At 54.3% G+C, this 24,892-nt stretch overlaps 1 protein-coding gene across 1 annotated transcript; it reads right to left on the reverse strand.

Moving 5' to 3' along the window:
• CRYBG2 (crystallin beta-gamma domain containing 2) lies at positions 1-24,592 on the reverse strand. Its single transcript, XM_074934337.1, has 21 exons — positions 24,517-24,592; positions 16,283-16,329; positions 13,169-15,605; positions 11,501-11,548; positions 11,286-11,404; positions 9,829-9,985; positions 9,081-9,220; positions 8,730-8,856; positions 8,167-8,202; positions 7,622-7,758; positions 7,238-7,364; positions 6,589-6,731; positions 6,131-6,257; positions 5,586-5,618; positions 5,132-5,244; positions 4,390-4,519; positions 4,098-4,237; positions 2,321-2,444; positions 1,334-1,492; positions 572-731; positions 1-107 (listed from the first exon to the last, which is right to left on the reverse strand). The coding sequence occupies exons 3-21, from the start codon at positions 15,503-15,505 to the stop codon at positions 19-21; spliced, it is 4,446 nt and encodes a 1,481-aa protein (XP_074790438.1). The 5' UTR covers positions 15,506-15,605; positions 16,283-16,329; positions 24,517-24,592; the 3' UTR covers positions 1-18.
• Positions 24,593-24,892: the final 300 nt, after the last annotated feature.

Genomic DNA, 24,892 nt, shown 5'->3' on the forward strand with positions numbered 1-24,892 from the left:
AGGCCTGAATGTAAGCTCTTAGAGCACTTGTATGTCCCAGATCTGCGTGGATCTTTCCTCAGCCACGTCCCAGAGGATGGCGTGATCTCGGTCATACAATCTGCCCCCTGCACGGAGAGAGGGAAGAGTCTGATGGGGAAAAGATAGGAGGTATTTTCTCTCTCCCTCTTCCCCGCCCTCTCCTCCACCCCCTTCTCCCCATAGTCCTGCCAATCTCCCAGCTAGGACCCAGTGCTTTTAGTCACTATTTACAGGAGCTGAGAAATCGCCTCTTTGGTAGCTTAGTGCCCTTATTTTGCCCCCTGGGCTCTGCCACTCGGCCATGTAGCCTCTCCTCTGACCAGTCTCCAATGGGGAAGTAAAAAGCCATGGGTTTTCCCGCTCTGCCCCGCCTTTCGAAGAAACAATTTTCCACCCAAAAACCTTCATAGCACTGAAATGATCCATCCCCAGGGGGCAGGGCCGTCTCTGCCACAGCCAAAGCCCAGAGATTTTGGGAGTGGAATTGAGGACCTGAGAAACTGCCCTCCTTCCCCCCCGAATCCAGAGGGTGAGCAGGCCCAAGCCTCACCTTTTACATCGAGGATCATGTCCTCAAACATCTGGCTACAGATCCGCCCAAAAGAATCGATTCTCCAGGTCTGGCGGGGAACTCGGCTCTCAGCCCACAGCACCACCTTGGCGCCTTTCCCGGCCAGACCAATCACCTGCAGGCTCATGGTGGGGGCAACCTGAAACCAGCAACAGCCAAACCAGTCAGCCCCTCTGCTACCTCCCATGCCCGGCTCAGGCCTTCCAAGCTCAGACTTGCCATGGCCGTAAGGCAAAGTCCAGTGCAAAGTGCCAGGGAGATTCCTCCCTGCGATATCAAGTGAGGAACCGATGAAGGGGGGACGTCAGTGCTGGGGGAGCCTTTTTCCAGTGGCACACACTGCTCTCTGCTGGCTGCCCCACACCCCAATGGGCTGGGGAGTAACCCCAGAAACTGAGTACGCAGGTGTGAGTCCTGCCTGGCATGGATCCATTGCAACGCACCTCCCTGGGGAGCCATGATCCAGGGGGACCAGCCGCAAACAATCCCTCCAGCTCTGGGGGTTGGGGTGGGGGAATAGTTGAGAGAGTAACAAGGTTGCCACGGTAACCACTCACAGCGGTATGCACATGCAGCAGGGGTTGAACCTGCGGATTGAACCTGGGACGTGGGGTGTGGATCTGGGGTTCTTCTTTGGGCCCATCTCAAGCAGCCTATGACCCATGCAATCCAGGGCTGGTGACATCCCCATGAGTCCCCCCCCGAGTCTCCAGTCACCCACACGCAGGGGCCAGTCCTAACCTGGTTTTTGATGAGCCCCTCCTCGTAGTACCAGATGGAGCTGCTCTGGTCACTCAGGTCCGAGACCACCACGCGTCCTGCTTTCATGTCCTCAACGTCGTCTGGGACAGAGAGGAAGAACTGCAGCTCCACGTTTTTTATCCGGAAGTAGATCCGTCTCTGGAAGGAGACAAACCATGAGCTTCTGCTGCCCCATTTCACAGCATCACTCACGATGGCCACCCTCCTTCTGGTACAGAGCAGCAATTACATGGCTTGGGTCTGTTCATAAGTGAGTATAAAGAGCTGGCTAGTGTAAGGAGAAGCCGGCTAGTGTCCCTGTGCACCACTGCCCTCTACTGGATTGAATCAGAACTGCTCCAAAATGTGTCATAAGCTCTATACTACTAACAGCTAATGGAAATCCTTCTTTAGCTCGAGGGGGAAAGTGCTCGGCTTTAGGAGCAGGAAGAACTGAGTTTTATTCCTGCAGTTGCTGTGAAGTTCTGACCATGGCATACACCATATAGAATAAGTGTATTGCCCCGTCCCTTCCTCTTGCAGCTCCAGATGTCCTCAGCACCAGCTGATCAAATCCCCAGACTAGTGCACATCCGTCTACTCCAGCTCGAGTGTAGATGTACCCTTGGCCAAGCCTTCCTATACCAGCTCTATCCACGGAGCGTAACTCGGAATCTCCAGCAAACCCCACTGAATTCCCAGTGTGTCCCAGTAAATCCCAGGACATCTTCATGCACTCCCAGTAATCTAAGCACATGCTCTCAGTCCCCTGGGCTCCTGGCCCAGACAGAGAGGGAACAGCCCTCTGGCAAAGTGTCAGCTCAGTAGGAACAGGGTGGGTTGTGCTGGTGACACATGGCTGTTAGCGTCTCTTCTGTTACTCCCCCGTTGAGAAGGTGGGCTAGGAAAGAGCAGGGGACTCCCTGTCAGTTTTTCCCTGCCTCCAGCACATATAGCAGTAAGGGAAGTTTGGTGCCCAGCACTCACCTGCCTGATGGGGTAGAGGGAGCCTATGTGCTGAAGCCCGCTGTAGGTCAGCCAGTTGGTGATCTCTGTACAGTCCAGCAGCCACTGGCGGCCTCGGAAGTTGCTGTGTTCACACAGCACCCATCTGGGGGGAGGGGAGAGGGAGCAAAGACATTCTGTTACCTTCCCCGTGCGGAAGAATGCTCCAAAGAGTGCACAGGCCCGGAGGGGTGTCGCCCTAGTGCAGGGGTTCTCAAACTTCATTGAACCACGATCCCCTTCTGACAACAGAAATGACTGCACCACCCCAGGAGCGGGGGCCGAAGCCTCAGCCCTGCTACCCCGAGCAGGAGTGCCAAAGCTGAAGCCCAAGGGCTTCAGCTCTGGGCAAGGAGCCTGTATCCTGAGTCCTGACACCCAGGGTGCTCTCGGGCTCAGGCTTCAGCCCTGGGCGGTGGGGCTCAGGCTTCAGCTTCAGCCCCAGGCCCCAGCAAGTCTAAGCCAGCCCTGGCGACCCCATTAAAACAGAGTTGCGACCCACTTTGGGGTCCCGACCCACAGTTTGAGAACCACTGCCCTAGAGACCCCACCAAACTCTATGCTCGATTGGGAAGCAGCGTGGATAGCAAGGGACTCGGAGTCAGGACTCCTGGTTTTTCTCCCCAGCTCTTAGAGGGAGCACGGTCTAATGGTTACAGGAGGGGATTAGAAATCAGGGCTCCTGGGTCCAATTACAAGATCGGTGTGTGACCTGGGGCAAGAAGCTCAACTTCCCTATTACGAGCTATTTTTCTACAACTAAATGCACGGATTGACAGCAGCAAAATCTGCACTCAGCACCCGGCCTCTGGGAGCTAAGCTCGTTTGAAAAGGGGTCTCCAGGAATATTTCATCCCACCTTTAATTCAAGGCCAGCCTGCTCTGAGTTAACTCCCAGAGGGTGTTACCTGGGGAAACGTCCAGGCTTGTGTGTTTCAAGTTATTCTTTAACCTTCATATTCTTCCACAACTGGGGCAGGGCTGAGCCACCTGGGAGTGTTTGTCAACCTATTGTTTGGGCCTGGAAGCTGCACAGCCTGGCTTCCTGCCAGCACGGGGGCGGAGCCAAAACACACCTGTGTAGCTGACGGTCTGATTGGCTGGCATCCCAGTGGGGTCAGATGGGGAGAAGCAAACAGAACGGGTCTGTGCGGGTTCTGGCTCTGGGGAGGAGCCACAGAGGGGGTGCTGAGTCCTTTCCCACAGCACATTGTGAAGGGGAGACCTGGGAGAGGCTTCCCCAGCCTGGCTGGCCTGGGGCAGCGGTGACCAGGCTCATAGTGTCAGCTGTGGGCTGGGCTCTGGGTGCTGGCACAGGTTGGGTCTGACTGTCCAGGGCTCAGGAGCTGGTCACAGCCGTCAGGAGGGAGGCAGGGCTTTCCCCGCGGCTCTGAGCGTCGTGTGGAGTGGTTCCCTCAGCATCTGGGTACTTCCCTCTATGTGACACGGGTCCAAAGAGAATCACTATCGGTCACTGTCCTGGGTACGTGTCAGGCATCACAGAAAGGTGGCTACCGTTCCCTATTGCTGTGGGGTGACAGAAATCCGAGGTGGGTCACGACTGAGCAGTACTCAGGACGTGTTGTGGGGTACGGTACTGCTGGTTGTGATGGATGCGCACCCAGTGGGCGGAAGGTCACTGCTGGGCACTCTTCCTGGTTTATCCAGATGGATCACTATTTCTAGATGTCAGAGGGGGCCCCTGGGAGGTCGCTGGCCCCTATTCTTGGTGTACGCCGGGGGAAGTTCGTTCACTTACATCCCGCCTTTCACGCGCACAGACAGCACATGGTTATTGAAGCCCTCGGCCTGCAGGCTCCGCACTTCGCTGGTCAGCTCTATCTCCTTCCCTTCGAAACACTCCAGCCCATGCAGGAAGATCGAGGGCTCCGAGAAAAACTGCAGGGAAAAGGGAAAGGGATGGACGCAACGAAGGGGCAGGATGGGGCAGGCAGGGAGGATGCACATGGCGATATGCAGACGCGCTGGGGGCAAAGCCAAGAAACTGCTAAGGGGGATGAGGAGGCAGCATTGGGATTTGAAATACTTACAATTGGGACCTTCTTCAGCGACCGGGTGACCGTGGACGAGACGCAGCCCATGGCGGTGAGCGTCGGATACTCGCCGTCCGATAGAACGTGCTGTTCCCCCTTGAACTCCCAGCCGTCATAGAGAATCCAGCTGGAAGTGAGATGCACCCACAGGGAAGATTCTGTCCCCAGGGGCCTTCGGGGCAGGCAGGGGGCTGGGGTGCAGGCTCCCTGGCCTCTTCCCAAACCCTCCTCCACACTTATGTACCAGTGAGAGGAACTCCCTGCAGCCCCCTCCAAACACAGGGAACCTCACCCCCTCCTCCCCACCTCTTCCCCAGCGCACAGCCCTGCCATGCCTCTATCAAACCTGCAAGACACCTGCCTTCCTCCTGAACCTACCAGCCCCCAGGTCCTTCCCTCCTTGGAGCTGGCAGTCCCCTGCAACTCCCGTCCAGATCCTCCCCACCCCAACCCTCAAGAGCCCATGTGCTTCCCAGCCCACTTGCCAAACACACAGGGCCCAGCCCCACAAATCCAGAACTGAAGACCCTGCTCTTCAACTCCCCAAAGGGCCTGCTGGGGCAGAGCCCCTAGGGGTTCCTGGCATGATCTCCCATGTTCCCAATCACCCCGTCAGAGCTCTGGGAGGTTCGTGCAGCCGCCAGCATTTCAACGCCAGCTCGGCAGCCCCTGCTTAGTAAATATGGCGCGTGGCTCAGAGCATGTGCGGCAGCTCTGGCTGGCCTGATGGATGCATTACCTGCCTCCGTGGACCCTGCAGGACTGGGGAGCGAAGGCCTCCGGCAGGGACACCTGATCGTCCTCAAAGGAGATGTGATCACCGAGGTAATTGGGATCTGAGAACAGCTGGATCTGGAGAACCCCAGGAGTGAAACTGAATGAACTGGGCCAGCAGGGCACGGGGTCGGGGCTGGGGGGTGTTAATGGAGATGGGACCCAGAGAGGGATACATGCGACTCCTCCAGCAGGCAGCTCATGGCACCTCGCGAGGCAGCATCCCCCAGCAGCTCAAGCTCGTGCGTCCAACCCAGCACCGAGCTGGCAGAGGCCACAGTGATCTTAACACCCCCACCAAACCAGCGCCCGCTCCCACTGACATCCCATTACCAGAGGCACCCAGACCCCGGGGGATGGGCCTGGCAGAAAGGAGAGAGACAAATTACAACCCCACCCCACAGGATCCCACCTCGTACCCTGGAGACAATATGCAGACTGTGCTCCGCGACCTGGAAGAAAACAAACCGCACCTGTTACTGTCTCACCCCGCCTGCGCCAGGGGCAAATACCCCACAGTGGTGAGCACTGCACTCAGATGGGGCCTCAGCAACTCCCATTAACATCTCCCACCACCTGCACCAGGAGCACACGCCCCACACCAGTTCCCTTCACGCCCCGAGGGGGCTTCCCATGGTGTGCTGCAGAGCAAAGGGCCCCGATTTGGAGCAACTTTGTCCCCACACCAAGCATGGGAGGGTCAATACTCCCTGCGCTGGGTGTATTGCCCCGGGGCCATCTCCCCTGGCTGGCACTCCCTGTACAGCAGGAAGGCGGATGGCAACAGAGAATCAAGTTCAAAGAACACAGATTGAAGGACTTCTTTTTTTAACACCCCTTGGCCACAGGGCAAGGGCAAGGGCAAGGCAGAGTGGGACTCTTTTGCCCAGAGGGGCAGGCAATTGGGGTGATATGGGCTCCCTCACAGGGGGCAGGTGTATGGGGAGACACAGGGCTCCCTCACCTGGAGGACAGGTTGCACTGAGGAGATCCGGCCGTCACTGGCTCCCCAGTCTTCGCAGTTCCGATACACTCCTTTCTCCAGGATGTACTGCTCGCCTGAGAAGTTCGTGTTCTCATAGGCCACCCACCTGGCCAGAGAAATGGAACAGGGTGACTTAGACACCCATCCGGCTCTCAATGCACCCTGCCAATCATGCAGTGTTGCACGTGGGGGAGTATTACTTCCTTACCCCAGTGGTGATCAGCCCTGAAGCATGTGGATTCCTACCCCAGTCCTTAGCACAAATGTTCCTGCTGGTCACTAAGTTACCCAGCACTGATTTGCCAAGACCCTAAACTCCTTTCCCCTCTTCTATACTGAAGCTGTCTCCCTCGTTCCCTGTTACAGCACTGTCCCCGCCGCCCCCGCACCCCCAGCCCACAGTGCAGCCTCACCCCGCCCTTCCCCAGGGCTCTCACACTCCACTCAGCACGTGGATGGACTGGGTTGTGATTCCATAGCTGGCCAGCTCCACGTCGGGCAGCGCTTCGCTTAGCTCCACACTGGGCCCATCCTGGAAGTCCTTGGCCTCAAAGAGCACCAGCGCCGGGTCTGAGAAGTCCTGTGGGAAGAGGGGAACCCTCTCTCAGTCTGTCTGTCTGCCTGACTCCCTCACCGGTGTGTCACTGCTTGGCGGTGGGTGCCACTGGGGCACGGCAGGCTCCCTCCACAAACACAACCTGGGTCCCTAGTGGTGCTGGATGCGGCAGGTGATGGAGAATAGGATAACCACTAGGTCACCGGTTCAAATCCAGCCTGAACAGTTGTTACCGGCTGGTGCCGTGTGTGTAATGAGTTTGGTGGGTCTTCTGAGTCCCACTGGGACAGGTGTCCACAGCACAAAAGCTACTGGCACTGACTGGCACCCTTCTGGACAGTGGTCTCAGAGAGGGCAAGGGCTGGATAGATAAAGGCGCTTAACTCCCCTGGCACTCTGACTTCGGCTGAGGCATGTGGGCGGGCAGTGTGGGAGAGCCTGCCCTGCCCAGGCTGGCGTGGGTAAAGGAGGTGGCAATCCAGCCGTCTGCTGTCAAACACCCTGCCGGCCCCGCAGCTAGCTCCTCTCACCGTCCGGATCAGCCGTAAGGACACCAGCTCGTTGTTGTAGCCGCCCCACTGCGTCCAGTCATGGTATTCGCCTTCCTCCAGCAGATACTGGTGGCCCCGGAACCCCTCCTTCTCGTAGCCAACCCAGCTGAGGGAATGGAGACAGACAAGCAGTCAGTTCCGTCACGCACCTTCTGGACCCACATTCACCCCCAGGCTATTGAGATGCTTCTCCTATTGCTAGGGGCACCCCTTTCCCCTTTGTGTATGGGGGCGCCTCACCCAGAACAGCTCCTGGGCTTGGAGACCCCGGTCTCCTTCTTCACCTTGGACTTTGGCCACCAGAGCACTTTGCAATGACGACAATCTCACCCTCTGGTCTCTGCAGTTCCTCCATACACTCACCAGCCCCCCAGGATGCGCAGAGACCCCATCGTGGACATCACAGGGCCCTGGCTGTTCTCCTGCTTCTTCAGAGCATAGATGTCTTGGTTCACTTCGCAGCTGTGGCCCTGGAAACATGCCTTCTCATAGATCACTGCCTGGAGAGACGCAGGAAACACATGGCGATTGTGGAACCTCAGATCCAGACCTAGTGACTCCTGCTGGGATAGGTCGGGACTGGAGTAGCTGGGAACTCCCCCACAGCCAGTGCTCCTGCCCCATTCCCTACAGCGCTCCCTACTGGAAGAGGCTGGAGTTGCGGGAGCACTGCCACAGCCAGTCTTCTGACACCATGCTCTATAGTCACTCCTCCTAGCAACAGCTGGGAGTGGGTTGTGAGCAGTCCCTCAGCCCATCTCTTGGAGTGATCCGCAACAGCACCTCCTGATGGGAGTGGCTGGTTCCGCAGCAGCTGTGAGCACTCTGGACACCCTTCCCTTTGGGAACTGATCCTTTCACCTGATCAGTTTTAGGGCCCTGGCTCAGCAAGTCCCTTCCTCTCTTACCTTGGGCTCCCCAGGTTTCTCTACAGCAGGGCAGCCCTGAAACAAGAGGAAACCAGAATGAGAGCTCAGATAATTGCCCGGCAGAGAGCGAGAGAGTGAAGCAGGCCACAGATGCAAGGCTCGAACCAGACAAGGCTAAGGGCTTGGGGCTCAAAAGCTACTGAAGTCAAATCAGGCTGATTTATAGTCTTGTCAGGAAGGATGGGGCTGTGTGTGAGCTTCAGCTTGTCTTCTGGCCTGATGAGACACCTGCCATGTGCAGCCCTGGGGATTCAGAGTGTTCCTGCTTCGTTCCAGTCTCCACAGTGCACTGGCCATTTCACTAGATCCCAGACACCTTTCCAAAAACGCAGCTCAGGACAAACCGTCTCCATCGGGGGAGGTTCAAATTGCAACGGTGGTCGCCATCCCTTATAAGATATACTTGATCCTGATACAGCTGTCTATCATTTTGTGAGAAACCAGTCACTACTTTTGCACCATTCTATCTGAGAAGGGACAGAGTGATTAGCTGGTAGCACCCCCCAATGGGAGGGTGGGAGGCACCAGTGCCAAGCACTCACCAGTTTAATAGGATGCATAGAGCAGACGGAAGGGTCCTTTGCACCCCAGGCTTTTAAATTGGGATACCCGCCAGGTTCCAAAACATAGGGGTCGTCATCAAAGAAGGGTCTGGAGTAAATCAGCCACCTGGAGGACAGCGAGAAAACAATTAGATATGGACAAGCCATGGGCCTGACCCATTGCTCTCTGAACAAAATGTGAGTCTTTCCACTGACTTCAAAGGTCATTGGATCGGGCTCCTTCTCTGGTTTTCATCTCCCCTGTGATTCCCTGTGTCGCACTGGGAAGCCAAAGCAGGAAGAGAGGAACCCCCACCCCCAGATTCCAGCATCACAGTACACATGTCTTACAGGCCAGAGTGGACAATGATGGAAGAGGCCTTCAAGGGCTTGCCACAGACCCGGGTGTCTTCTGAGGAATCCGTGAACCTCACTTTTGTGCCTTCTCCATTCTCCTCAGTAAACAAACTGATCTCGGGGATCCGATAATCCTGCAACAGGAGACAGCAGCCTGCTAGCCAGCAGGGACTAAAGTATCCTTCATCTCTCCCCGAGCTTGTGCTAAGAACCACTCCAGGGAAACCTACCCCGGCCTCCAAACAAATGCCAGCTGCTTCACTTTCTAATTTAGATCCCAAAGGACAAGTTAAGATCAACTTCCATCAAGGGCTTTTTCTCAGGTTGTGGAGAAGGAGTTCAATGACATTTTAGATTCTCTTCCAAATGGACCCGAAAGCCCTAGAGATTCCAAGAATCTGCCTTGTAAAAAAATCCACGGCTCCATCCCTGACGTTACTCTTATTATTGGCCTCATCGTTGTCTATGTTGACCTCCTACAACAAACGCTTCCATGGACAACGATCTCATCATTCCACTTCCACTGGCACTGCCCCACTGCATAGCCCTCCCTCGCACTCTGCTCCCACACCAGCTGCCATGCATGCCCTTCTGCTGGGCCTGTGCCACAAACTTCACGGGCGTTGGGTCTACGGTTTGGGCCCAACTCTACTGAACATCCCATTGCTTTGGAGGAGGGGAAGCGTTTTCCAAGAGGATCAAACCCACCCGGAGACCAGCCTCAATGGGGTCCTGCACTTACCCTCACCACCCTCTTGAAGGAGCCGATGCGGAAGGGCGCGTTCTCAGGCACCTCCCCATCTTTCCGATAGGCTGTCCATGGATTATTGATCTCCACATCCCCCTCGGCCAGCACACACTTCCGCCCATGGAACCGCGGCTTCTCATACATCACCCAGCTGGAGGGAGCAAAGCGCATGGGAGGGGGGTCTTGCACCGAGAGCACTGCAGGGTAACCGTGCTGCCTGCCAGCAGAGCCTCTGACCCTGTGCCCGACTTGGGAGTCCAGCACCGCTTGCCTGCCCACTGGGACCCCGACCGGGCAAAGGGAACCCTAGTGCTCATGTGGTGTCCCAGCGGTGTCAGTGGGTCTCTGTGTAGGATAAAGGGTCTTACCCATGAGGATGACTTTGCAGCATCAGGGCCTTGGACAGTAACCCGGGGTCAACACACAGCGGGGAGCAAACCAGGGGAATAACCAAGGAGACCCGATTAAACAGTGAGCTGATAATCAAGAGACTGTTAAATTCCCAGCAGAATGGTAGAGCCTGGATAATAATCAGAGGGATCAGTGCAAGCCCAAGCTGAGCCACTGTTTAAAGCCTCCCCGTCATGAGGTTTCCAGAGAGTGACCAGAGCCCTGGATTCAGTCTTTGGCTGCGAGGGCATTTTATCAGTGACCAGGGCACTAGTTTCTAACCACCAAGATTAGGGCTGAGTCGTGTTCGGTGCTGTGCGCTCCCTGCCCCAAGGAGCTCACAATCTAAATAGACCCAGCCGACAAAGGTAGGAGACAGGAAGGATTATTCTCCCCCCTGGTGAAACAAGGCATAGAGATTTCTTGCCCAAGACCTCACTGGGAACCAGTGGCGGAGCCGGGAATGGAGCCCTCATCTCCTGAGTCCCAGCTCAGTGCCTTAACCTCCCTGTCCAGTGCTGGAGAGTCACCCGAATGTGGGGATTGGGGTTCTCGTGCAAGCTGAGCTGGGCGGCTTCCTGCGGGTCACAGACTCATAGACGCTAAGGCTGGGGGCACCATCGGGATCATCTAGTCTGACCTGCTCATGGCAGGCGACAGAACCTCCCCCACCCAGTCCTGTAGTAGGTCCCTAGCCGCTGGTCGAGTTCCTGAAGTCCTCAGAGCTTGATTCAAGTTACTGAGAATCCACCAGTTACTTGAGTTCAAACCAGCAAGCGACCCATGGCCCATGTTGCAGAGGAAGGTGAAAACCCCCAGGGGTCTCAGCCAATCTGATCTGGGAGAAAATTCCTTCTTGATCCCAAAGATGGCAACCAGTTTGATCCCGACCCCCCCACCAGCCAGACACCTGGGAAAGAATTCTGTGTAGTAACTCAGAGCCCTCCCCATCTAGCGTCCCATCTCTGGCCTTTCGAGATGTTTGCGACTAGCAGTCGCAGATGGGCCACGTGCCATTGCAGGCAACCTTACTGTAGCAGAGCAGCTGGCGGAGTGCTTACCCCCCTCGGACCACCCGGATGGAGACGGTGTGGGAGAGCTCCCAGGACGTAGCGTCAGCGACATCGCCCCAGATCTCCCTCTTCTGGCCCGCGAAGCCCGACTCGGAGAACAGAATGATCTGGAGAGAAATGACACCACCACTAGCCTCAACTGCCTGCCCTGCCCCTGCACCTGGCCGACGCCCCCACCCCAGCCCTGCCTACAGCATCAGTACCTTCCCAGGTCTCCCGTTGAGCTTCGTGGGGGGGTTCTTTGCCTCTTCCTGGAAAAAAAGAAAAGGAAAACTGGATAAGAAGCGGAAGCAAATGGCACGTCCTCTGGAAAGAGCCGTGCACTTCGAGAAGGCTCCCTCGGTCCCATCTTGTCTTCTCTCGTCTGCCCCAAGATTCCTTCCTTCCACACAGCTGGCATCCCATCATCTCTGTTCATCAATTACCTCACCCACTTCTCTCCAGCTATCCAGCCCCTGTCCTACATGGCAGTCTCTCTAGCTATCCTCAGACACATCCAGCTAGCTAGCTCTCTCTCTCATACAGAGCTTTCCATCTATCCAACCCCATACACCTCTGTCTGTCTATCCCTTATACACAACCCTCTATCTATCCAACCCCATAGACCTCTGTCTGTCTATCCCTTATACACAGCCCTCTGTCTATCCAACCCCATACACCTCTGTCTGTCTATCCCTTATACACAACCCTCTATCTATCCAACCCCCTAGACCTCTGTCTGTCTATCCCTTATACACAGCCCTCTGTCTATCCAACCCCATACACCTCTGTCTGTCTATCCCTTATACACAACCCTCTATCTATCCAACCCCATAGACCTCTGTCTGTCTATCCCTTATACACAGCCCTCTGTCTATCCAACCCCATACACCTCTGTCTGTCTATCCCTTATACACAACCCTCTGTCTAAACATCCCCATTCTCATCTATCTAGTCCCTATGTATGCATTCCCTGTGCATAGCCATCTATCTAATCTATCTACCTAATCCCAAACACTCCCATCTATCTCTCATCCAATATAATCCAGCTGTCCAGATCTATCATCCGATCATATCAGATCATCTCTCACTCGCTCCTATACCAGCTGCTGTACCAGTCTCTCTCTGGGACACTCCAGATTCCATTACTTACCTTACTCCACGAGCAGAAGGCAATGGAGCTACTCGTGGAGTAAGGTGCTGCACAGTTTGAGGAAGGGGTATCAGAATCGGCCCTTCTGTCCGTCCCAGAGTAGCTCATACCCAGCTGGGTGACCCTGTGTGCGTCATGATGACAGCGTCAGTCCTGCCTACGCCTCAGAGCCTCATCCTGATGGGGTGTCTGCACCCCTGCCTCCCATTCTCCCCATTGCTCTGCGTTCTCCCCAGGGCTCCAGAGGGGTGCAGGTCCTGGGGTCTGCCAGAGTGGAACCTCCCCCCTCCCTCACCCAGCTCACGTCAGCTAACCCCACCCCCACCAACACCACAAAGCTTCCCCCCTCCCTCCAAAGGCCGACTTCACACCAATCACAAATATTACAAAGGCCAAACCCTGCTGTCCTTACTCATGGGGAGTTTTGCCTGAGTAAGGACCTCCTGAGTTGACCCATAATTGATGATGTTATTGGTACTGTTCATAGTGATTATCAACACTCTGCTTTGGGAATGCAGGTCCCTGCCATCAGTTTCTTTGTAGCTTTTCCCCATCAGCGGTGGAACACAAGCTGCAGGGTCAGAGCAGCACAATGGGACCGACGGAGTTTCTAGGGCCTGGAACCCCCGGTGAGTTTTGATTCCCTTACCACCAGACGAGACACTCAAGGGCATGGCAAAACTGGGACGGGGTGAGGACAAGCTGAGCTGGCTTCCTGCTCAGAGCTCTTGAGACTCACCTGACTGCGTAGTGTGGATTTACTCACCCCAGCTGCAGGGTGACCCAGCAACGGGGGAAGAGTATTTTTCTGCTCAGCCTCCATGAAGAGCAAAGGAATCTGGCCAGTGCTTTTGTCTATGCCTGGTGCCTTCTGAGGGTCCAGAGAGACTTGGACTCCAGCGGGGGAAGGCTCAGAGGTCAGCTGTTCGCAGGGTTTCAACTGTGGTCCATTGGGTGGCATCCAGCTCTGCTCTCTGGCATTTAGCAGAGCCAGGTCAATTGGCGTGGGTGAGCTCCTTCCTTCTCGCTCCTTCTCCAGAGCTTTGAGCGGGGGCGTCACGGAGGAGATGTACCGCCTGTAGAGGAGGCTGCTGTCCAAGCGGGAGTAGGGCTTGTCTTCTGTGGGGATGGCCTTCTGCTCCCGGAGATCTGTCAGCAGGGAGGCACCTTTGAGGATGTTAGCGTTGAAAAGGATGCTTTGATTCCTGGAAGCCTTCTCGTCCCCTGGGGGCTGCCTCAACTTCCCCAGGAGAGACAGCGTCTTCTCCTCTATTTCAGTTGACATGTTTTCCCAGGGGTAAACTTTCCTGGGCTCGTCTTTGGCCTGTGGCTTATCAACCTTACTGAGATACGGGTTCTCTATCTTCTCCTCCTCCTCGGGATCCACGTTCTCCCATTTTGGTCCATTCTCCTCCAGATGCTTCTGTTCTGTCCGACCAAAGAGCTTGCTGAGGGCCTCCGGGAGGGGAACCTGGGACTTGGGAGCAATGTGATGCTCGTCAATGGGCGGCAGGGTAACGTATTTTCCACGCGAGGAAGAGCGCGATGGCCGGGAGATCTTGGGAGGCTTTCGGATTTCGGAGGGCTCCATGCTACGGAGGGCGTCCACCAAAAGTTCCATGTCCACAGACAGGTCGGGGTCCTCTTCTGCCGTCTCCTGGGGACTCCCCGTTGGCTGGGTGTGGCTCAAGGTTTCAGGGGAGGCCTTGGTCTCTTCAGATGAAACGTTGGGCTCTTGTGCAGATCCCTCGGAGCTCCATGCTGGTTCATCCCCCTCTCCCCTGACCTCAGCCTGGGAGGCCAACAGCTGCACTCCAGCTAAAGGCTCTGGATTGCCACCGTCTCCTTGGGCGCTATTTCCAGGCGCACCAGCAGCATTAGATGTGCTCTTTGTCCCAGGTGCAGCTAAAACGGCACCCTCAGTGCTTGGCACGCCGCTTTCCATTTCCGACCCAGTTGAGGCCGCGCCGCCCGGACCTGGCAGGCTGCCGTCGGTTTCAGATCCACTCACAGAGAAGGGACTGTTCTGCCTCTGGGGTGCATTTATGCTGGTGCTAAAGGCGCCCAGCATGCCCCCGTCTCCTTTGGATTCACTCACACGGGCGCCGCCAGCTTGCGTCATGCGGCTTTCTCCCTGCAAGCCAGCTGCAGAGCTACCAGCAGCCTCACCAAGGGCCCTCAGGCTTCCACCAGCACACTGCCTGCAGCTTTCGTTTGGGGATCCAGCGACAGACGTGCTGCTCCCTCGTGCGAATTCGCTTACACTGGTGCTCTCCACGTTAGGCACAATGACTTCTCTTCCGGATCTAAACTCAACCGTGCTTCCAGCTTTGAGCATGAGGATTTCCCTTTCGGATCTAAATACAGTAATGCTGCCAGCATTTGGGATGTGCCATTGCTTTTGGGAACTGGTTACAGTAGTGATGCCAACAGCACGGGGCATGTGGCTTTCTCCTGGGGACCCAATGGGCGTGTTGGTGCCAATTTCACTGGGCCCGTGGCTTTCTCTCGGGGACCCAACAGGTGTAGCGAAACCACCTGCACTGGGCATGTGGCTTTCTTTTGGGGACCCAATGAGTGTAGTGATGCCATTTGCACTGGGCAAGTGGCTTTCTCTTGGGGACCCAGTGGGTGCAGTGGTGCTGACAGCGCCGGGCAGGTGGCCATCCCTCTGGGATTCAGTGATTGCAGTGCTATCAGCAGCCTGCTTTCCCCTTTCAGTCGGCCTCGTCTCCTTTTGAACTGGAGAATAGATTTGTGAGAACACGGGCGTGTGTTCAAAGAAATCCTGCCGCAGGCCGGGAGATGGGGAGCAGCTGCCGTCTGTTGGAGAAGGCAAGTCTGAAGATTCCCTGCCTATTGTTCCCTTCTCCCAGGCCTCCAGCAGCATCGACACCCGGGAGGGGCTGGCGGCAGCCTCTAACCTCCGTGACAGCAGGGAGACCTTGCGGAAGCCGGGCTTGGCCTCTTCCTCGGGCTGATCAGCAGGTGCTTTCTTCCAGCTGAACCAGGTGCTCCGGGTGGACTCTCCTGGCTTGGGGTGATGGGCGTGGGAGCTACCGCCAACCTTCTTCATCTCGTCTAGGCCCGTCCCAGCGTCACGGCCTCCCTCTGATTGGGCCTCCTCGCCTGCCGCCCCCGGGCAATCTCTGCACGGCCCAGAGGAGCTGGGGGAGCTACAAGGGGAGGAGAGAAGAGACACAAGAAGCTGTCAGTGCTTGGGCAAGGCCCAGAGCTCTCTGCTTTGGCTCTGTTCTCACTCACCGGCACTGCACCTGCACTGAGCAGCTACCATCTTTTAGAAATCACAACCCGAACCGAATTCCTCCCCCTTTAATTAACTAACCTCAGATCAGCCCCGCCCCCCCCCAATGGGCCTGTAGTAAGAGGCTATCACGGCTTCCCCCCCCAACCCCCCCGGCTCTGAGGGATGGATCACACCCCAGAACCTGGGTCATAGCCTGTTATGCAGTGAGAGTTTGTACATCAGGCTGGGCCCCAGTGGAAATCAGGTGGGGTCCATCAGACGTCACTGCCTCCCACTGGAGGAGCAGTCGCCCTAGGAGCCAGCCAAACATCAGACCAGTCATGTTGTTCCAGAGCCAAGGTGCTGAGCGACACCTGTAAAAACCAGCTGGAAAACGTTCAACCGGCATTTCCTGTGGGAGGGTGGAACAGAGCCAGCCCGGCCTGCCCTACCTGGTGCCCGCAGTTTTCAGGATGAGTCACCTGGGTGTCTGGGCCAAGCCAAGCCAGCAACTCTGCAAACAAAGGAGCCAGAAACCAACCAGCCAGGATACTCCCCTCCCCCTGAGGAAGCAGGAGTGGAGCTGCCTTTCCTCTGTTCTCTTACCTCCCCTGGGAAAGGACTGGCTTCCTGGGAGTTCCAGCTGTAGATTCCTCAAGAGGAAGGGAAACATTTTCATTAATATTGGGCCAAACTCAGCATTTACTCACGGCAAACTCCTGAGGAAGTCGACGGGTGAGTCCCTTTGCTACTATTTCTTGGCAGCAGAGGGATCTCTTTACATAGGGATCGCCAGACTGGATCAGACCCGAGGTCTAGCTAGCCCATGGTCCTGTCTCTGACAGTGGTGGCACCAGTTGTTTCAGAGAAAGGTGTAAGAAGAACCCCACAGTAACACACACATTCTGTCTAACCCTGTTCTCTAATACTCAGAGATTGGTGTACGCCCATCTCTTCCAAAACATTTGCTGTCATTTGCACGGCTAGCCACATAAATAGCCGATCGCACATTGAATCTTGCTAAGCTCTCGGCCCCGTTAGGTCCATGGCACTTTATGGACGTGCAGGAAGAGTGAACGACAGGATTAAACGTTCCTCCCATCTGCCCATTGCAAAGACAACGTCCTCCTAGCTAAGCGCTGTCATCTGTTGGGGAGACTCTGTTCTTATGGAGCGTAGCTTCCCCAGAATAGTTGTATTACACGGTTCAGTTTACAAATAAGCAGCTGACAAGGCATCCCAATCAGGCACCTCCTGCATGACTCAGCTAGAAGCATTAAACATCCTTGGCTTCTCATAGTGTCTCTCTATAATGAGTTTGTTCAAGGTCACTCGGTCAGACTGGGGGTCGGAGCTATTCTGCGACTTCCTTGGTTGTACAGCAATGGGGCCAGTGGATCCGGGGGCAGAGCGAGGAGAAAGGGATGCTGCTCAACGGAAATCTTTGAACCAAGAAGGCCAGCAGAAGGCTGGCCCTTCAGACCCCCTGCCACAAGAGGAGCGCACTACCCTGAAGTCAACGGGCTACGGGGCTGAGGACCTGTCTACACAGGAATGTCAGCCACTGCAGACCCCTTGTGCAGACACGATTTGCCCTGGTGCAGTTTTCCCCGGGATAAGACAAGGTCCACATTCAGGCTCCCCCATGCTCGAAGACATTTGGTTCTGAGTGTTTGAGTCCACCCTGTATCGACTGGTCCCCCTGTGCTCCCCCTGATCACAGCCAGCATCCTGGCGCCACTTCCTTGGGGTGGGCTTCCCATGCCATACTGCCTTTGCCTGAGCACCCAGACTGGTCCCTACATCCCTCGGTGCATTCCTCCGCTCCGAGAGCAGCTCTCAGCCCTACCCCCAGAGCAGCAGCCAGGGATTCTTCGATCTCACTGCAAGAATCAAAGCGGCAGAGGGTATAAGCCTACCTAGGGTGCAGTCTGCCATGCTGACCCCACCCCTCCATGCCAAGGATGAACCCCCAAAGCCCTGGAGGTCAACCCCTTTCCTCATTCCGATCGCTCTCCAGAAGTCCCACTCCCTTCATGCGACAGGTGGGATTTTCAGAGCTGCCTAAATGCTTTCAGAGCACAGGTCCCGCCCTATGTTAATAACAAGGGAAATGTCGTGGTGAGCATCTTGGGAGAGACCAGGTGCCCTTTTTAGTGTAACCTGCCTCCTGCCTCGCCTCGCATCATCCTGACCTGCCTCACAGCTCATCATAATTAATCTCGATTGCAAAGTCCTCCTGTCTGACAATCAGCATGTGCCTGTCCCCTCCCCCCTTCTGACAGCCCCTCCTCATTAGGATCTCAGACTCTGTGGCTCTCTGATCAGCTCTGGCTTACTACCCCTTTGGTTTACCTTCTAGGCAGGTCTCCTTTTCATATTTACCCTTCTCCAAGGCCTTGTCTACGCCCCGCAGTTGCGCTGATTTACCTAGAGTCGCTTAGAAACTGATGCTGTCAAATCGGTCGAAGAGGCCCTGATATCTGTTAATATAAGTCCGTACGGCCTTGTCCACACATACAAATTGTACTGCTTTAGCAATACTGGGATCGTTAAAGAGCTACAACTGCCCCCTAGACTGGACACAGATATAAAGGGGCTTATAATTGTCCTAGTTATACCAGTAAAAAGAAAAGGAGGACTTGTGGCACCTTAGAGACGAACCAATTTATTTGAGCATGAGCTTTCGTGAGCTACAGCTCACTTCATCGGATGCATACTGTGGAAAATACAGAAGATGTTCTTATACATACAAACCATGAAAAAATGGGTGTTTACCACTACAAAAGGTTTTCTCTCCCCCCACCCCACTCTCCTGCTGGTAATAGCTTATCTAAAGTGATCACTCTCCTTACAATGTGTATGATAATCAAGGTGGGCCATTTCCAGCACAAATCCAGGGTTTAACAAGAACGTCTAAGGAAGGGGGGAGTGGAGGGGGGTAGGAAAAAACAAGGGGAAATAGGTTACCTTGCATAATGACTTAGCCACTCCCAGTCTCTATTCAAGCCTAAGTTAATTGTATCCAATTTGCAAATGAATTCCAATTCAACAGTCTCTCGCTGGAGTCTGGTTTTGAAGTTTTTCTGCTGTAATATCGCAACTTTCATGTCTGTAATTGCGTGACCAGAGAGATTGAAGTGTTCTCCGACTGGTTTATGAATGTTATAATTCTTGACATCTGATTTGTGTCCATTTATTCTTTTACGTAGAGACTGTCCAGTTTGGCCAATGTACATGGCAGAGGGGCATTGCTGGCACATGATGGCATATATCACATTGGTAGATGTGCAGGTGAACAAGCCTCTGATAGTGTGGCTGATGTTATTAGGCCCTGTGATGGTGTCCCCTGAATAGATATGTGGGCACAGTTGGCAACGGGCTTTGTTGCAAGGATAGGTTCCTGGGTTAGTGGTTCTGTTGTGTGGTGTGTGGTTGCTGGTGAGTATTCGCTTCAGGTTGGGGGGCTGTCTGTAGGCAAGGACTGGCCTGTCTCCCAAGATTTGTGAGAGTGTTGGGTCATCCTTCAGGATAGGTTGTAGATCCTTAATAATGCGTTGGAGGGGTTTTAGTTGGGGGCTGAAGGTGACGGCTAGTGGCGTTCTGTTATTTTCTTTGTTAGGCCTGTCCTGTAGTAGGTGACTTCTGGGAACTCTTCTGGCTCTATCAATCTGTTTCTTCACTTCCGCAGGTGGGTATTGTAGTTGTAAGAATGCTTGATAGAGATCTTGTAGGTGTTTGTCTCTGTCTGAGGGGTTGGAGCAAATGCGGTTGTATCGCAGGGCTTGGCTGTAGACAATGGATCGTGTGGTGTGGTCAGGGTGAAAGCTGGAGGCATGTAGGTAGGAATAGTGGTCAGTAGGTTTCCGGTATAGGGTGGTGTTTATGTGACCATCGTTTATTAGCACTGTAGTGTCCAGGAAGTGGATCTTTTGTGTGGACTGGACCCGGCTGAGGTTGATGGTGGGATGGAAATTGTTGAAATCACGGTGGAATTCCTCAAGGGCTTCTTTTCCATGGGTCCAGATGATAAAGATGTCATCAATATAGAGCAAGTAGAGTAGGGGCGTTAGGGGACGAGAGCTGAGGAAGCGTTGTTCTAAGTCAGCCATAAAAATGTTGGCATACTGTGGGGCCATGCGGGTACCCATAGCAGTGCCGCTGATTTGAAGGTATACATTGTCCCCAAATGTAAAATAGTTATGGGTAAGGACAAAGTCACAAAGTTCAGCCACCAGGTTTAAGAATAAATGGACACAAATCAGATGTCAAGAATTATAACATTCATAAACCAGTCGGAGAACACTCCCAGTGGGGAGAAAACCTGGATTTGTGCTGGAAATGGCCCAACTTGATTATCATGCACATTGTAAGGAGAGTGATCACTTTAGATAAGCTATTACCAGCAGGAGAGTGGGGTGGGGGGAGATAAAACCTTTTGTAGTGGTAAACACCCATTTTTTCATGGTTTGTATGTATAAGAACATCTTCTGTATTTTCCACAGTATGCATCCGATGAAGTGAGCTGTAGCTCATGAAAGCTTATGCTCAAATAAATTGGTTAGTCTCTAAGGTGCCACAAGTACTCCTTTTCTTTTTGCGAATACAGACTAACACGGCTGTTACTCTGAAACCAGTTATACCAGTGTATCAGTAAAAATTCACCCCCGTAACCGTACAAAACCGGTCTGTAGATCAGGCCTAAGCAATCAATTGAAGCTAAATTGATATGGGAGTCTGACTGAGTTTCACTAGCTAATCAGGTTCCACCAAATGACCATCAGTTCCTAAACTGATTCAATGTTGTGTGTAAAAAGAACTAATAATAAAACCTAGCTTGTATCTTGCACTTTTCATCTGTAGATTTCAAAGCACTTGGCAAAGGAGCTCAGTGTCACTATCCTCATTTTACAGATGCAGAAACTGAGGCACAAGGCAGCAAAGTGACTTGCTCAAGGTCACCCAAGTCAGTTTGTGGCAGAGTGCCATTCCAGTGCTCTGTCCACTAAGCCATACTAACATGTAGCACCTCCCCCTGGCCTCCTCTTTCAGAGGGGGTAATTTGTAGCGGTGCAAGTCCAGCATTCAGACAGACACATACTGGAGTGTGGGCATGAGTCATGTCCCGAGAAGCCCGAGCACTTGAATTTGCTGCTGCAATTAGGTTTTTAATAAAGATTCTTAATGAAGCTCCTGCGATTCACATAGGAGATCCCAGGCCATTAGCATCTGAATACTGAAGTTACAGTAACCTGACCAAATGCAGTTTGGGTGACCCCCTAACTACGCAGCACCTGCATGTTGGCAGGTGACTTTAAGGTGTTCCTTCCCTGCTCTAAGCAAACACAGTTTTTGCCTGAGCTCTTTAACTATTTGGATGGCTTTTCAACCCAGAACAATCCTTGTCTGCTGGGCTGCCTCAGTAGAAAGCTACAGACAAATCTCAGTTCCCTGCGCCAGATTTCCAAAAGATCTCAGGGCCAGATTGCCACCCACAACCCGCAGCTGAGGCTGGCATCATCAGATTCTTTGGACCCTGGGCAATCAGCCTCCAGCCCAGACTAAGGCATGGGAATGGGGTTAATCTCCTCACAGCAATGGACAGAAGCCATGCGGCCTGGCTCTTACCAGTAGAGCAGTGACCTTCGACCCCGTCACCCATGAGGTGCTGCTAACTTTGCCTAAGGCCCCTATTCTTCTAGTATCTGAGCACCTCACAATCTTTAATGTATTTATCTTCACTCACCCCTGTGAAGCAGGGCAGTGCTATTATCCCCAATGTATAGATGGGGAACTGAGGCACACAGAGGCTAAGTGACTTGCCCAGGGTCACACACAGGAAGACTGTGGCAGAGAACTGAACACTGGTTTCCCGAGCCCTACACTAGTGCCTTAACCACTAGACTAGCCTTCCACTTCTGAAAACTCCAGTAGGGGACCTGGCAGGTCTGGACAGTATCACTTTAAACCAGTTCCATTCACTCCTGTCCACAGGGACCCAAAGTGTGGCACCGCCAGATTGTCCCATCTCACAGGGACTCCCAGCTCTGGAGTCCTGTCTTCTTTGTTTAGTGACGACGGGAAACTGCTTGGGGCAATCGTGAGGCAGGATGGGCTACAGAGCCATCACTGTGCTGATGGCGCACTGATCTCCAGCTGGCCCCAGACGGAGCTCTCTGTCTGCTCGCCCAGAGTCTGGCCGAGATGGGTCCCTGGAGGCAAGCATCAATCAGATAAGATGGAGCTGATGCTGGCTTGCAAAGGAAGCACTGAGCAGCTGGTTAAGCCTGTGGCCACTCCCTCAGATGCAGGCATCTCCCTGTCTATTGCTGAGGTGGCTCCCAATCTCTGGGGTTTGGCAGGTGCCTGCCACTGCCCCTAGATGCCCAGATTGCTTCAGTGGCCAGAGACACTTTCTTTCCCCCACAGTTGGTCAAGGGCTGGCACATTCCTTCCTTCGGGATGCAGGCCTCATCATGGTCCCCTTCAGAACGGACCACCAGCTCTACCTCAAAGGCCATCTGGAAGCTTTGGCTACTGCAGAAAACGTCTTGCCACCTGCCGAGCAAAACGAGCTGGCGTGAGCGCATCACAGCGGCGCTCCACTTCCTGGTGAAAGGGAAGGTGCCGGTTACAGGGCCCAAAATGACACAAGCCCAAGTTACCTAAGAAACTGACTCTCCCCCCTGACTCACCCCACCATCGGAAAACTCGGGCTGTCTGTCCCAGGAAGGAGTCAGAGGTTGGGAATTCTCAGCAGCAGCCTCTGGCTTCTGGAATTCATTCCCGCCAGAAATATGGCTCATCCCGGACCTGGTGACATTTAGAAGAGGTTGCAAGGTGCATCTTTGTGTCCAGCCCTCCTGCTGACTGTGATCACGAAGAGCCCTGGTGGGTGAGGTAATAGCTTTTACTGGACCGACTGAGAGCCCTGGCATTTAACCAACTGACTTAGTTTCTCCGTGTCTACCCTTTAAAGCTGCAGTACCATGAGATGCATTTACTGACCTCCTTCATAAAGGGCTTTGAGGTCCACTGATGAAAAGTGCTACATACGAGCTAGGTATTGAAGTCTTTAAACCATGATTTGAGGACTTTGATAGTCAGTCAGAGGTTAGGGGTCTATTACAGGAGTGGGTGGGTGAGGGTCTGTGTCCTGTGATGTCCAGGAAGTCAGACTATGACCATTATGGTCCCTTCTGGCCTTAATTCTGGCCTTATTGTTATGATTCCCAATGTGGATAGTTAAATGCTCCTAATCCAAACTGTGTAAAGGGCCCCGAAATACCATGCACCCTAGAGCCGCACCCAAGGGTGCTAGAACTAGGGCTGCTGGGGTGTAGCAGCGCCCCCTGGCTTGAAGTAGTTTCCATCATATCCAGGGTTTACAGTTTTGGTCAGTGACTCCTAGCACCCCCCACTGTACAAACTGTTCCAAAGCCACTGGACACACACAACAATAAATCGCGACTTCAGCTGTGCCAATCAGCATCAGTTGAAATGGACCTGCAGACTCATGTCACCCAGGCCACTGGACAGGCATCAGAGGTAACAAGTTCCAGCCACCACTTACTGGGGCTGGCACTGAACCGGTGACCTCGAGGAAGAGCCCCAGCTGTCTTCTGCCTGTTTCTGGTCAGCTGACATTTCATGACTTTGTCGTCTACCTTTGGGGGCTTCCCCTGGCCTGAACCCCAATAGTCCATTGATGGAGCCATGTTTTCAACAACAGCAAACTCCTGTGACTCCGTTGTTCCTACAAAATACACGTCTGCACGCAGAAAGACTGAGCTGTTCAGGTAACAACCCCAGACATCTGGACACACAATGATGGGCTGGCTGCCCAGTGGAGCCTAATGGAAATCCAATCTGCAGCCAGCGCCCTGTGGTCTTTAATGCAAAAAAAAAGGTCATGATCTATGCTGCCTGAAAGGACTTGGGCCAGAGGGTTTGCTGCCAGAGAGACTGCATTAAGAATTCGGGCAAGGCTGGTTAATCTCAATAACTGGCTCCTATTTTTTTCCCCCTCCTGCTTGGCAGAAGTGCTGGCTGGTTGATTCCATCTCAGCCACAAAGTCACGACAATATTTAAAATAGCCTCAGACTCGGACAGAAACCCTCCTGCAGCGTGACCCAGACTCATCCCGGATGCCAACACTCCCGGCTGTTAAAAGCATTTGGGCTTGCAAACCCCTGGGGAAAGCCCCCCTCCCAAAAGGAGCATGACTGGGACAGGAGGGTGCATCAGCTGAACCGGGGGTTGGATCCCCGGGTTGGAATGTAGCCATATATATATATATATATACACTTGTAATCCAGGTTGTTTCTTGATGCCTCAGGCAGGTTGAATTCTGCTCTCCAGCCCCAGGAATCAATCCAGAGCGACTCCACTGCCATCAGTGCGCTCACTCTGCATTGACACCCATGGAACTGGGAGCTGAATCTGGCCCTGCATTTTTAGAGCTGAGGCCCCCAGATCCGACCCCCATCCCACCAGGATTTATACAAGCCCAGAACTCGGGGAGCCCCTTTCACTGTTTTTATGAATGAGTGGCTTGGTTCTCAGCAGGGCTGAGTCCCCATCCCCCCCATGACGTCAGTGGGCACACCGGCCCTCTGCAAACCCGGCCAGAGGTTCCTCTTCTCGGGTCCCTTCCCAGTTGCTCAGGGAAAATGAGTTAGGCAGAGGTGGAGAGAGCTCAGGTGCCAAGGATGGATACAGCTCCCAGTGTGGGGCACAGAGACACTCTGGCTCCATTCTGCGGAGACATGCCTCCCTCCCCAGTTCTTGCCGACCTGGGCTGGCCCAGGTTCCTTTCAAAACCTGTTTCCTCATGTACCTGCTGGCCGGGGCTCCTGCCACGCGGACGGCTCTCCCCTCCGCTGCCGAGAGATCCCTGCTGTGGCTCAGGCTCTGTTCCTGCCCGTCCCGTCTCTGCCTGGGGCTGGGCTCTGATCCTTGCAGAGGTGTCACCAGGCACCCTGGGACTGGGCGGACCTGCCCGGTCACCCCAACAGTACCCTCCCTTTGCCGCGTGAAGGTTTGGAATTCCTTGTGTGCTGCCAGCTGGAGAGCCGGTCTGGCTGGTTCCCCATGACATTGCTCATCCATTTTCTGCAACTCAGCAATCCCCTGAGAAACTCCTGCCTCCCCAGGTGACTTCGCAGCTCCGTGGGAACCCGGTCCATTCCCACGGACCCTAGGCCGATCCTCTG

The sequence above is a fragment of the Natator depressus genome, chromosome 19, assembly GCF_965152275.1.
Source record: "Natator depressus isolate rNatDep1 chromosome 19, rNatDep2.hap1, whole genome shotgun sequence".
Lineage (NCBI taxonomy): Eukaryota > Metazoa > Chordata > Testudines > Cheloniidae > Natator > Natator depressus.